Below are 12383 nucleotides of genomic sequence, written 5' to 3'. Positions count from 1 at the left end.
ATTTTAAAAATATATTTTATACAGAAAACCTCGAAAATAATTTGTCCTGACTTTATCATTGTATAACCCAGACACCACACCCGTATTTGATTTAATATCTGTACTCACCCAAAAAGAAACAGCCGGTTTTTAGTGCAGCAGCTCTCTTTTCTCCTTAACCATCCATGCAATATAATCAGAGCCTCTGAGTCCACACTTATCCCATCCCCCAATAAGCTCCTCGTTCGGTATAGTGCAGCTTCCCAATCAGAACCGCGCTCCGGTTCCTCGCCTTCTCACCCTAGTGTTGCTTCAATACGAAGTACCGTGGATCCGGGATGTTGGTAAGGCGCTTGAACGTAGGAGTAATGCAATCAGGTAAGTGTGGCTAGGGCAGTAAATATCTCTTGATCACATCAACGTAGCAGCAAACAGAGCATTATACCACGGGATGTAACCTACCACAAGATCGAGATGGGAGATACGGAGATGTGACTTACTGCTCCGGGGACTTGCTGTCCATGAAAATATGTATAGGATTTACAGCCTATACAAATAATATATATATATATATATATATATATATATATATATATATATATATATATATATATATATAATTCTAAATAACTGCATTTTACAAACGTGAAACGTTTTTTGTTTTGTTTTTTTGTATACTAAAGGTTTAAATGGTTAAATATATATATTTACGGATATTTCAGACAAAAGCTCTTCTTCAGCTGTAAACATAAAAGTGTGTTTCTCGTGTGTAGTATAACCAATAGAAAATGAGCAGTAGAAGATTGTTAATTTAAATTAGCCACAGTCTATGAAAAAAGCAGGTGGTGTAGGCATTAACCTTGAACTATCTTTAGCTTCATGAATTAAACCGTTCTGGACGTGTGCAGGAGATGGTCATTACAGCGACTGTCTTCATTGCAGTACAACTATAACCCTAAAGAAATTAGCCTCAGGGAAGCCATCAACACTACTGTGGAATGCAGGGGAGTGAGCCCACCAGATCACAGGGGTTTTAGGAGACCCTGTTATTACCTGTCTGTAGAAAGATAGATAAAACGAGAGATACCCTGTTGCAATTTCAACCAACGCTCTCAACCTGGGGATTGGAACATGCATTTACTGGGTCATTACCCAGCTGGGGTACGCAACTCCATTACAGGGTTAGAGGTGTAGGCATGCCTGTAGCTAGCATTCACTTAAACACAGCTATCCCTCTGATTTGTTGTTCATTTCCATTTGTTATACGTATCTGTCTCAGCTGTTACAGGAAACGTGTATTTTTATTTTAAAACATGATATCTGGTACTGCTTTAGGTTAAAGAAAGCCATATTATTATTATTATTATTATTATTATTATTATTATTATTATTATTATTATTATTATTATTATTATTAATTTCTTAGCAGACGCTCTTATCCAGGGCGACTTACAATCGTAAGCAAATGCATTTCAAGTGTTACAATACAAGTAATACAATAAGAGCAAGAAATACCATAACTTTTGTTCAAGCAAAGTACAAGTGTGACAAACCACAATTCAATAATACAGCAGATAATAGTGATAGTTACATCAGGATGTGATTAAATAGTGATAGTTACATCAGGATGTGATTAAATACAAAGTACTACAGGTTAAAAACTTGGCAGATTACAGTATTCTGAAGTACAGGATTAAATGCAGTAAAATAGGGGCTGATAAGAGCAAAATAAAGCACATTTACATGAAGGGTGATAGTGTCCCAGGATTCAAACAGAGGAGTTCTACAGGTGCTGTTTGAAGAGGCGAGTCTTAAGGAGGCGCCGGAATGTGGTCAGGGACTGGGCAGTCCTGACATCTGTAGGAAGGTCATTCCACCACTGCGGAGCAAGGGTGGAGAAGGAGCGGGCTCTGGAGGCAGGGGAGCGTAGCGGAGGTAGAGCCAGTCTTCTAGTGCAGGCGGAGCGGAGAGGTCGAGTGGGGGTGTAGGGAGAGATGAGGGTCTGGAGGTAGCTGGGTGCAGTCTGGTCAAGGCATCTGTAGGCTAGTACAAGAGTCTTGAACTGGATGCGAGCGGTGATCGGGAGCCAGTGGAGCGAGCGGAGTAGTGGAGTAGCATGGGCAAAGCGAGGCAGAGAGAACACCAGGCGGGCAGCAGAGTTCTGGATGAGCTGGAGCGGACGGGTGGCGGACGCAGGGAGGCCAGCCAGGAGGGAGTTGCAGTAGTCTAGGCGGGAGAGTACCAGGGCCTGGACCAGGACCTGGGTAGCATAGTTGGTGAGGAAGGGTCGGATTCTTCGGATGTTGCTCAGGAAGAATCTGCAAGTGTGTGCCAGAGTGGAGATGTGCTGGGAATAAGAGAGGCAGGGGTCCAGGGTGACTCCAAGGTTCTTAGCTGAGGAAGAGGGAGAGAGTGTGGTAGATTCCAGAGGAACAGAGATAGAGAGATCAGAGGAGGGGGAGGAGGAGGGAAAGAAAAGGAGGTCAGATTTAGAGAGGTTGAGTTTGAGGTGATGCGAGTGCATCCAGGAGGAAATAGCAGACAGACAGGTAGAGATACGGGAGGAGATGGTGGAGTCAGAGGTGGGGAAGGAGAGGAAAATCTGAGCATCATCAGCATAGAAATGGTATGAGAAACCATAGGATGTGATGAGGGGGCCCAGGGAGCAGGTGTAGAGAGAGAACAGGAGAGGACCCAAGACTGACCCTTGGGGGACTCCAGTTAAGAGAGGGTGAGGTGTGGAGGTTGCTCCACGCCAGGTTACCTGGTAAGTGCGGTTGGAGAGGTAGGAGGAGAACCAGGCCAGAGCAGTGCCAGAGATCCCCAGGTCAGCAAGAGATGATAGTAGAATAGAGTGATCAACAGTGTCAAAGGCAGCAGAGAAGTCGAGGAGAATTAGGACAGAGGAGAGAGAGGCAGTTCGGGCACACTTAAGTGAGTTGGTGACAGACAGGAGGGCGGTTTCAGTGGAGTGGGCAGAGCGGAAGCCAGATTGGAGAGGGTCAAGCAGAGAGTGGTTGGACAGGAAAGCAGAGAGCTGGCGGTGTACAGTCCGCTCGAGGGTTTTGGAGAGGAAGGGTAGGAGGGAGACAGGACGGTAGCTCTGGAGGGAGGTGGGGTCGAGGTTTTTTGAGGAGGGGATGTTAGATTTCAAAATGTTATATTTTTTTAATTTTTGGCAGTTTTTCATTACGTATATGGAAAACTACAAAGTGGTGTGTAATTCAATATGTTAACGTAACATTATTCTGAAGGTTTCATTCAACTTTATGAAGCAAAATGTAGTTAATTCTATAGGGTGATGAAAAACATTTGGCCATAGCTGTAGTTCTAGTTACGTCTTCTCCTGCTTTCATCTCAGCTGTGCTCTGGCAACATATACATCGGCACAGAACTGTTTTTTTTTGCAACGTTCACATGACCACACAATGCGCAGAAGTAGGAACGTTCACATGACCACACAATGCGCAGAAGTAGGAACATTCACATGACCACGCAATGTGCCAGAAGCAGCAACGTTCACATGACCACACAATGCGCCAGAAGAAGCAACGTTCACATGACCACACAATGCTCCAGAAGCAGTTCACATTACCACACAATGCGCCAGAAGCAGCAACGTTCACATGACCACGCAATGTGCAGAAGCAGCAACATTCACATGACCACACAATGCGCCAGAAGCAGCAACGTCCACATGACCATGCAATGTGCAGAAGCAGCAACGTTCACATGACCACACAATGCGCCAGAAGCAGCAACGTTCACATGGCCACGCAATGCGCCAGAAGCAGCAACATTCACATGACCACACAATGCGCCAGAAGAAGCAACGTTCACATGACCACGCAATGTGCAGAAGCAGCAACATTCACATGACCACACAATGCGCCAGAAGCAGCAACGTTCACATGACCATGCAATGTGCAGAAGCAGCAACGTTCACATGACCACACAATGCGCCAGAAGCAGCAACGTTCACATGACCACGCAATGCGCCAGAAGCAGCAACATTCACATGACCACACAATGCGCCAGAAGCAGCAACGTTCACATGACCACACAATGTGCCGGAAGCAGCAACATTCACATGACCAAGCAATGCGCCAGAAGTAGCAACGTTCACATGACCACACAATGTGCCAGAAGCAGCAACGTTCACATGACCACACAATGTGCCAGAAGCAGCAACATTCACATGACCACGCAATGTGCCAGAAGTAGCAACGTTCACATGACCAAGCAATGTGCCAGAAGCAGCAACGTTCACATGATCACGCAATGTGCAGAAGCAGCAACGTTCACATGACCACACAATGCGCCAGAAGCAGCAACGTTCACATGACCACGCAATGTGCAGAAACAGCAACGTTCACATGACCACACAATGCGCCAGAAGCAGCAACGTTAACATGACCACGCAATGCGCCAGAAGCAGCACCATTCACATGACCACACAATGCGCCAGAAGCAGCAACGTTCACATGACCACACAATGTGCCGGAAGCAGCAACATTCACATGACCACACAATGCGCCAGAAGCAGCAACGTTCACATGACCACACAATGCGCCAGAAGCAGCAACGTTCACATGACCACACAGTGCACCAGAAGCAGCAACGTTCACATGACCACGCAATGTGCAGAAACAGCAATGTTCACATGACCACACAATGCGCCAGAAGCAGCAACGTTCACATGACCACACAATGCGCCAGAAGCAGCAACGTTCACATGACCACCCTTTCATCAGTTCAGGCCCAAATGTTGATCAGAGCAAATGTTTCTTCATCCCTGCTGCAATCTGGCTCATGGTGTGTCTCAATCAGAAATAACAAACAGAATAAACAGAAACCTTCACGCAGACATAGCTATTTGTTACTTTGTCTGCTTACGAACACCCATCATGCAGTTTGTCTCGTTCAACCCGTTTCAAAACGCGTCGACCCACATCCTGATGTATGAGAAGGTGTCACAAAGACGGCTGGAGTGGGTGGCGTCAGACCAGAAAGGAATACACAGACAGACGGTGGTGATGAGAAGCTGAGTGCAAATGGTAGCACTCAGCGTTTATTAACAAAATAAAAGGTTTAAACAGAACACAAAAACAGGACACGGCACTTGAGGCCAAAATAAATAGACGAACAAAAACGGACTAAAACAGTAAACAGACAGACGAACGGTGAGTGAAGCAAAACAAACGTTTCTTTCTTACTTTCTTTCTTTCTTTCTTACTTTCTCCTCTCTCTCTCTCTCCCGTTCTCCACTCACGAACACCCAACCCCGAGTGAGTCAAACGTGCATCTATATATACTGTTGTGCTGGGATTCAATTACTAATTAATTATTCACTTGAATCCCAGCACGTGAATTAATTATGTGCAACCTCGTGCTCGCATATTAAATTACTTTAAATGCACGTGCAGTGATGTGCAATCCCGTGCCTAAATACAATTATACATTTTAAATACTCATGTTACACAGACCCGTTTATATCCCGTGTACCAGTGACTATACACCAACATTTAACACACCACACGCAACATACAACATATAACACACACATGCACACAGGGGCGGGGCACATTGCCTCAACGGCCACCTCCCCCCTTAAAAACCCAGCAGTCCAGGACAAAGTCTCGGGCTGGGAAGGGAGGCTTCAGTGGACCCATGGCTGGCCATGCTGTCAGCACCCCTGCCGGTAGTGGCACGGCTGACAGCATGCTGGTCCACTCCTGCAGCGAAATTGCTGCGGGGGATGCTGGTCTCCTGACCTCTCCCCCTTTCTTCATAGCCGGTAGCTCCCCTTGGTGGGGCTCCAACCACAGTACTTCCGGCAGCGAAGAAGCTGCAGTGGGAGCAGGTCTCCGGACCTCCCCCACGATCTCCGGCAGCGAAACTGCTGCAGTGGGAGCAGGTCTCCGGACCTCCCCCACGATCTCCGGCAGCGAAACTGCTGCAGTGGAAGCAGGTCTCCTGACCTCCCCCACGATCTCCGGCAGCAAAACTGCTGCAGTGGGAGCAGGTCTCCTGACCTCCCCCACCTTCTTCGTGGCCGGCAGCTCCCCTTGGTGGGGTTCCGGCCACAGTACTTCCTGCTGCGATGCGGAGCAACAGGCAGCCCCAGGCGATGCGGAGCGGCTGGCAACCCCAGGTGATGCGGAGCGGCTGGCAACCCCAGGTGATGCGAAGCAGCTGGCAACCCCAGGCGATGCAGTGCGACAGGCAGCCCCAGGCGATGCCAGACAGGCATCCTTGGGCGAAGCGAGGCAGGCATCCTTGGGCGAAGCGAGGCAGGGAGTCAGGACAAGCTGAGGTGCGGGTCTTGGCCCTCTTCTCGGCCTCTGCGGCCGGGCAGTTCTTCCCCGTGCTTCCCTCAGCAGCCTATGCAAGGGCTGCTGAGGACCGCCAGCATCTAGTCCTGGTCCTTTTGGTGAAGGGAGAGGCAGCTCCTGCTCCTCTCCTCCTGATGGTGATGGAGGCAGAGGCAGCTCCTGCTGCTGTGATCCTGGCGGTGGAGGTGGCAGAGGTAGAGGCAGCTCCTGCTGCTCTGCTCTTGCCGGTGAAGGTGGCGGAGGTAGAGGCAGATCCTGCTGCTCTGCTCCTGCTGGTGAAGGTGGCGGAGGCAGAGGCAGCTCCGGTTGCTCTGCTCCTGCCAGTGAAGGTGGGAGCAGCATGTAGTCTCCTGGCGATGGAGGTGGGAGCAGCGTGTAGTCCCCAGGTGATGCGGAGCGGCTGGCAACCCCAGGTGATGCGAAGCAGCTGGCAACCCCAGGCGATGCAGTGCGACAGGCAGCCCCAGGCGATGCCAGACAGGCATCCTTGGGCGAAGCGTGGCAGGCATCCTTGGGCGAAGCGAGGCAGGCATCCTTGGGCGAAGCGAGGCAGGGAGTCAGGACAAGCTGAGGTGCGGGTCTTGGCCCTCTTCTCGGCCTCTGCGGCCGGGCAGTTCTTCCCCGTGCTTCCCTCAGCAGCCTATGCAAGGGCTGCTGAGGACCGCCAGCATCTAGTCCTGGTCCTTTTGGTGAAGGGAGAGGCAGCTCCTGCTCCTCTCCTCCTGATGGTGATGGAGGCAGAGGCAGCTCCTGCTGCTGTGATCCTGGCGGTGGAGGTGGCAGAGGTAGAGGCAGCTCCTGCTGCTCTGCTCTTGCCGGTGAAGGTGGCGGAGGTAGAGGCAGATCCTGCTGCTCTGCTCCTGCTGGTGAAGGTGGCGGAGGCAGAGGCAGCTCCGGTTGCTCTGCTCCTGCCAGTGAAGGTGGGAGCAGCATGTAGTCTCCTGGCGATGGAGGTGGGAGCAGCGTGTAGTCTCCTGGCGACGGAGGTGGGAGCAGCGTGTAGTCTCCCCTTTTGCAGGGGACTGGTGCTGCTCTGCCTCTCTTGCAGGGGATTGGTGTGGCTCTGCCTCTCTTGCAGGAGACTGGTGCGGCTCTGCCTTTCTTGCAGGGGACTGGTGCGGCTCTGCCTCTGAAGGGGAAACCAGCAGGCATTCTTCCTCTGCTGGTGGAGATGGGGACAGCAGGCATTTTCCCTCTGCTGGTGGAGATGGGGACAGCAGGCATTTTCCCTCTGCTGGTGGACATGGGGACAGCAGGCATTCTTCCTCTGCTGGTGGAGGTGGAACCAGCAGGCATTCTTCCTCTGCTGGCAGCTTGGGTCCTAGGGCTATGGAAGCCCCGACTTCCCTCCCTTTGGGCTGTGGACTCACCGACTCCTCCCTTTTGGGCTGTGGATGCACCGACTCCTCCCTTTTGGGCTGTGGACGTTTGGGCTCCCCCCACTCAGGCGTAGGATGTTCGGGCTCCTCCCACTCAGGCGTAGGACGTTCGGGCTCCTCCCACTCAGGCTGTGGACACTCAGGCTCCTCGCGCTTGGGCTGTGGACGCTCTGGCTCCTCCCGCTTGGGCTGTGGATGCTCAGGCTCCTCCCACTTGGGCTGTGGACGCTCTGGCTCCTCCCGCTTGGGCTGTGGACGCTCTGGCTCCTCCCGCTTGGGCTGTGGATGCTCTGGCTCCTCCCGCTAGGGCTGTGGAGGCAAAACCAGCAGGCATTCTTCCTCTGCTGGTGGAGACTGGGACAGCAGGCATTCTTCCTCTGCTGGTGGTGATGGGGACAGCAGGTACTCCACTGCTGGTGGACCTGCTACCTGGGCTGCTGTTGTGGTTATAGCTGCCTCCAGGTAGCTGAGGACCAACTCCATACCTTCCTCCAAGGTGTTTGGGGTGTGTTCCCTCTCATAGGCCTCCCATCGCTCCCTGTCCATCAACCACAGGATCCGGATGGCTACTGGCATAGACTGGGCCTCCAGCCCAGCATTTTCCAGGATCCAGTCCCGTAGCTTGATGGCGTCTTCTGCCATTGCCTTTTTTTTTTCCTCCAAAAAACCCTCTCCTGGTCTGACACATGGAGGTGCTGTTATCCCACGCAGGACACCACGTGTCACAAAGACGGCTGGAGTGGGTGGCGTCAGACCAGAAAGGAATACACAGACAGACGGTGGTGATGAGAAGCTGAGTGCAAATGGTAGCACTCAGCGTTTATTAACAAAATAAAAGGTTTAAACAGAACACAAAAACAGGACACGGCACTTGAGGCCAAAATAAATAGACGAACAAAAACGGACTAAAACAGTAAACAGACAGACAAACGGTGAGTGAAGCAAAACAAACGTTTCTTTCTTACTTTCTTTCTTTCTTTCTTACTTTCTCCTCTCTCTCTCTCTCCTGTTCTCCACTCACGAACATCCAACCCCGAGTGAGTCAAACGTGCATCTATATATACTGTTGTGCTGGGATTCAATTACTAATTAATTATTCACTTGAATCCCAGCACGTGAATTAATTATGTGCAACCTCGTGCTCGCATATTAAATTACTTTAAATGCACCTGCAGTGATGTGCAATCCCGTGCCTAAATACAATTCTACATTTTAAATACTCGTGTTACACAGACCCGTTTATATCCCGTGTACCAATGACTATACACCAACATTTAACACACCACACGCAACATACAACATATAACACACACATGCACACAGGGGCGGGGGACATTGCCACACAAGGGTACACTGGGTAGAGGCGCCAGTGTGAAAGGGGCTATAGATAACACGCTTCGATACATTCTGTGCAGCCCTCTTCATCATCCTCAACAATATGTAAATCGAAATGTATGGTATAATGGAGGCAGTCGTATGTATATTTCTCTATATAGTGTTCCATATATCTGGAACCTGCTTATCCAATTGTGAATTTAAACTTGGTATTAGCGTTATTTAGCACATTGAAAATGAGTCATTTTATATATGTTACCTCATTTGCTTACTTAATGATATTTATGTCCTAAATACCACTGTGGCAGGGCAGTAGGAAAGCCCTGCACCTATGAAAGGGGGCAGGGCAAAGCCCTGCTGATTTAGATGTATTGTGTTTATTATTATTTAAGAGAAAATAATTGTGTATGTTTATTAAGAACAGGTAATTTAATGTATTGTTTTGTGTGTGTAGTTAAAGGTAATGGTTTATTGTATTAGTATGATTTGAATGTATTTCCTGGTTATTTTTAAAAACATGCCGTTCTTTTTGTATGTTTATTGTTTGGCAGCAGGGATGGGGAAGCCCTATCACACAAAACCTTGTGTAGAAGGTGACCATCGCCCGATGTAATGAATTGATTAATTTGTTGCTAATCGGGAGATGGTCACCAGTATAAAACCCTGCAGCTCTCCCTGTTTCGAGGTGGGTGTTCTGGAGGAGAGAACGGGAGCGAGAGAGGAGGACAAAACGAAACTTAAATACAAAAGTATAGGATCAGTGAAGGCGATTGCCCAGCCTGACCGAGGTATTTGTGATTTTGTTGTTGTTTAAATATTTATTTTGCTCTGTGAGCAGTTGTTTTGTGTTTAAATATTTTATTTATTTTTGCTTTGTTTAATAAAAACAATGCAGCAGTGCGCTTTGCACACAAGTTCCTGCTTGTGTGTGTGTGTAGTGTCTGTTTCTGGCCTGATGTCACCACTCAGTCATGTTTGGTACAACCACTTATCCCAGTTTCATTGAACTGTTTATTTGGATTTCCTGTGTATAATAGCTCTGTATAATGTAATAGCTCTAATTTAAAATGTGCAGTCATGGTCACATACTCGTTTGTATAGATTTAATTTGTATTATTGAAATGTCAGGAATAATAAAGAAAAAATGAATCTAGGAGGGCTGTGTTTAACTATCTCTGGCACTGCTCTGGCCTGGTTCTCCTCCTACCTCTCCAACCGCACTTACCAGGTAACCTGGCGTGGAGCAACCTCCACACCTCACCCTCTCTTAACTGGAGTCCCCCAAGGGTCAGTCTTGGGTCCTCTCCTGTTCTCTCTCTACACCCGCTCCCTGGGCCCCCTCATCGCATCCTATGGTTTCTCATACCATTTCTATGCTGATGATGCTCAGATTTTCCTCTCCTTCCCCACCTCTGACTCCACCATCTCCTCCCGTATCTCTACCTGTCTGTCTGCTATTTCCTCCTGGATGCACTCGCATCACCTCAAACTCAACCTCTCTAAATCTGACCTCCTTTTCTTTCCCTCCTCCTCCCCCTCCTCTGATCTCTCCATCTCTGTTCCTCTGGAATCTACCACACTCTCTCCCTCTTCCTCAGCTAAGAACCTTGGAGTCACCCTGGACCCCTGCCTCTCTTATTCCCAGCACATCTCCACTCTGGCACGCACTTGCAGATTCTTCCTGAGCAACATCCGAAGAATCCGACCCTTCCTCACCAACTATGCTACCCAGCTCCTGGTCCAGGCCCTGGTACTCTCCCGCCTAGACTACTGCAACTCCCTCCTGGCTGGCCTCCCTGCGTCCGCCACCCGTCCGCTCCAGCTCATCCAGAACTCTGCTGCCCGCCTGGTGTTCTCTCTGCCTCGCTTCGCCCACGCTACTCCACTACTCCGCTCGCTCCACTGGCTCCCGATCACCGCTCGCATCCAGTTCAAGACTCTTGTACTAGCCTACAGATGCCTTGACCAGACTGCACCCAGCTACCTCCAGACCCTCATCTCTCCCTACACCCCCACTCGACCTCTCTGCTCCGCCTGCACTAGAAGACTAGCTCTACCACCGCTACGCTCCCCTGCCTCCAAAGCCCGCTCCTTCTCCACCCTTGCTCCGCAGTGGTGGAATGACCTTCCTACAGATGTCAGGACTGCCCAGTCCCTGACCACATTCCGGCGCCTCCTTCAGACTCACCTCTTCAAAGAGCACCTGTAGAACTCCTCTGTTTGTATCCTGGGACACTATCACCCTTCATGTAAATGTGCTTTATTTTGCTCTTATCAGCCCCTATTTTACTGCATTTAATCCTGTACTTCAGAATACTGTAATCTGCCAAGTTTTTAACCTGTAGTACTTTGTATTTACTCACATCCTGATGTAACTATCACTATTTAATCATATCCTGATGTAACTATCACTATTACCTGCTGTATTATTGAATTGTGGTTTGTCAAACTTGTACTTTACTTGAACAAAAGTTATTGTATTGCTTGCTCTTATTGTATTACTTGTATTGTAACGCTTGAAATGTTTTTGCTTACGATTGTAAGTCGCCCTGGATAAGGGCGTCTGCTAAGAAATAAATAATAATAATAATAATTTTATGCAGTAGATAGGAGCCCTGTTTCTGCTTTCTTGTGGTGTGTTTGGTTGAGCAGTCAGTTTGGAAGAGTGATATCCATTTTACTGTTAAAAAATAAATAAATAGGGATTACAAAATTGCACTGCAAAAGTAAACAAGAGGGCTCTATCCCTATATTTTATTTATAACAGAAGAACATGTACGAATGACAGGAGGCCATTTGGTCAATCGACCCTCGTCCAGTTCACACAAGCCATGCTTTTAGACTGTCCTGTACCTCCTGGAGAATAAAATTGGCTCCACCTCTTCACTGGCATCTTTCCTGACAATAACCAATCAGCTGCTTCTCCTATTGACTGACATGATTCCAACCAGTAACTTGCTTTGACCCAGAAGACACTGCTGAGATTAAATGACCCAGTAAATTCAAGGGCAAACAGATGACCCAGAATCTGGTATAGAAAGTGAGCTTCCTTTAACCTAAAGAAGTATCAGATATCATGTTTTAAAATGAAAATACATGTGTTCATGCATTGATATTGTCTGCAATCTGAATCTAACCACTAGAGAACTGCACCGTGTTCGCTTGGAGGAGTCTCAATGGGCCCCATTTCATCTAAACCATGTCACAGCCCTCATCTCCTGAAATGGAACTGCTTTGCACGCCTCTCAGCTCACAAGCAGTGGTGTCTGTCTCTGGGGTCTAAATAGCAAGCCCCCGCAGTCCTTAGCATTCATCTCTGAGCTGCATCTAATTTAGTCTTCAGTCTGCAGCTGCT

General features: G+C 48.7%; 2 protein-coding genes across 2 annotated transcripts in view; one reads left to right on the top strand and one right to left on the bottom strand.

Annotated features, from left to right (window-relative positions):
- The window catches only part of LOC117431585 (PH and SEC7 domain-containing protein 2-like), a 214679-nt gene extending 214203 nt beyond the window's left edge, over window positions 1-476 (bottom strand). Inside the window, exon 1 of the mRNA XM_034927050.2 lies at window positions 109-476. The gene's annotated coding sequence lies outside the window, so the exon portion shown is untranslated. The remainder of the gene's footprint in view (window positions 1-108) is intronic.
- Window positions 477-9239: 8763 nt separating this feature from the next.
- LOC131699414 (uncharacterized) lies at window positions 9240-11538 on the top strand. The gene is made up of 2 exons (XM_058996027.1): window positions 9240-9816; window positions 10627-11538. The coding sequence occupies exons 1-2, from the start codon at window positions 9672-9674 to the stop codon at window positions 11235-11237; spliced, it is 756 nt and encodes a 251-aa protein (XP_058852010.1). The 5' UTR covers window positions 9240-9671; the 3' UTR covers window positions 11238-11538.
- The last annotated feature ends 845 nt before the right edge of the window (window positions 11539-12383 follow it).

This window comes from Acipenser ruthenus, chromosome 22 (assembly GCF_902713425.1).
Source record: "Acipenser ruthenus chromosome 22, fAciRut3.2 maternal haplotype, whole genome shotgun sequence".
Classification (NCBI taxonomy): domain Eukaryota; kingdom Metazoa; phylum Chordata; class Actinopteri; order Acipenseriformes; family Acipenseridae; genus Acipenser; species Acipenser ruthenus.
This window is presented reverse-complemented; position numbering and strand designations above follow the sequence as displayed.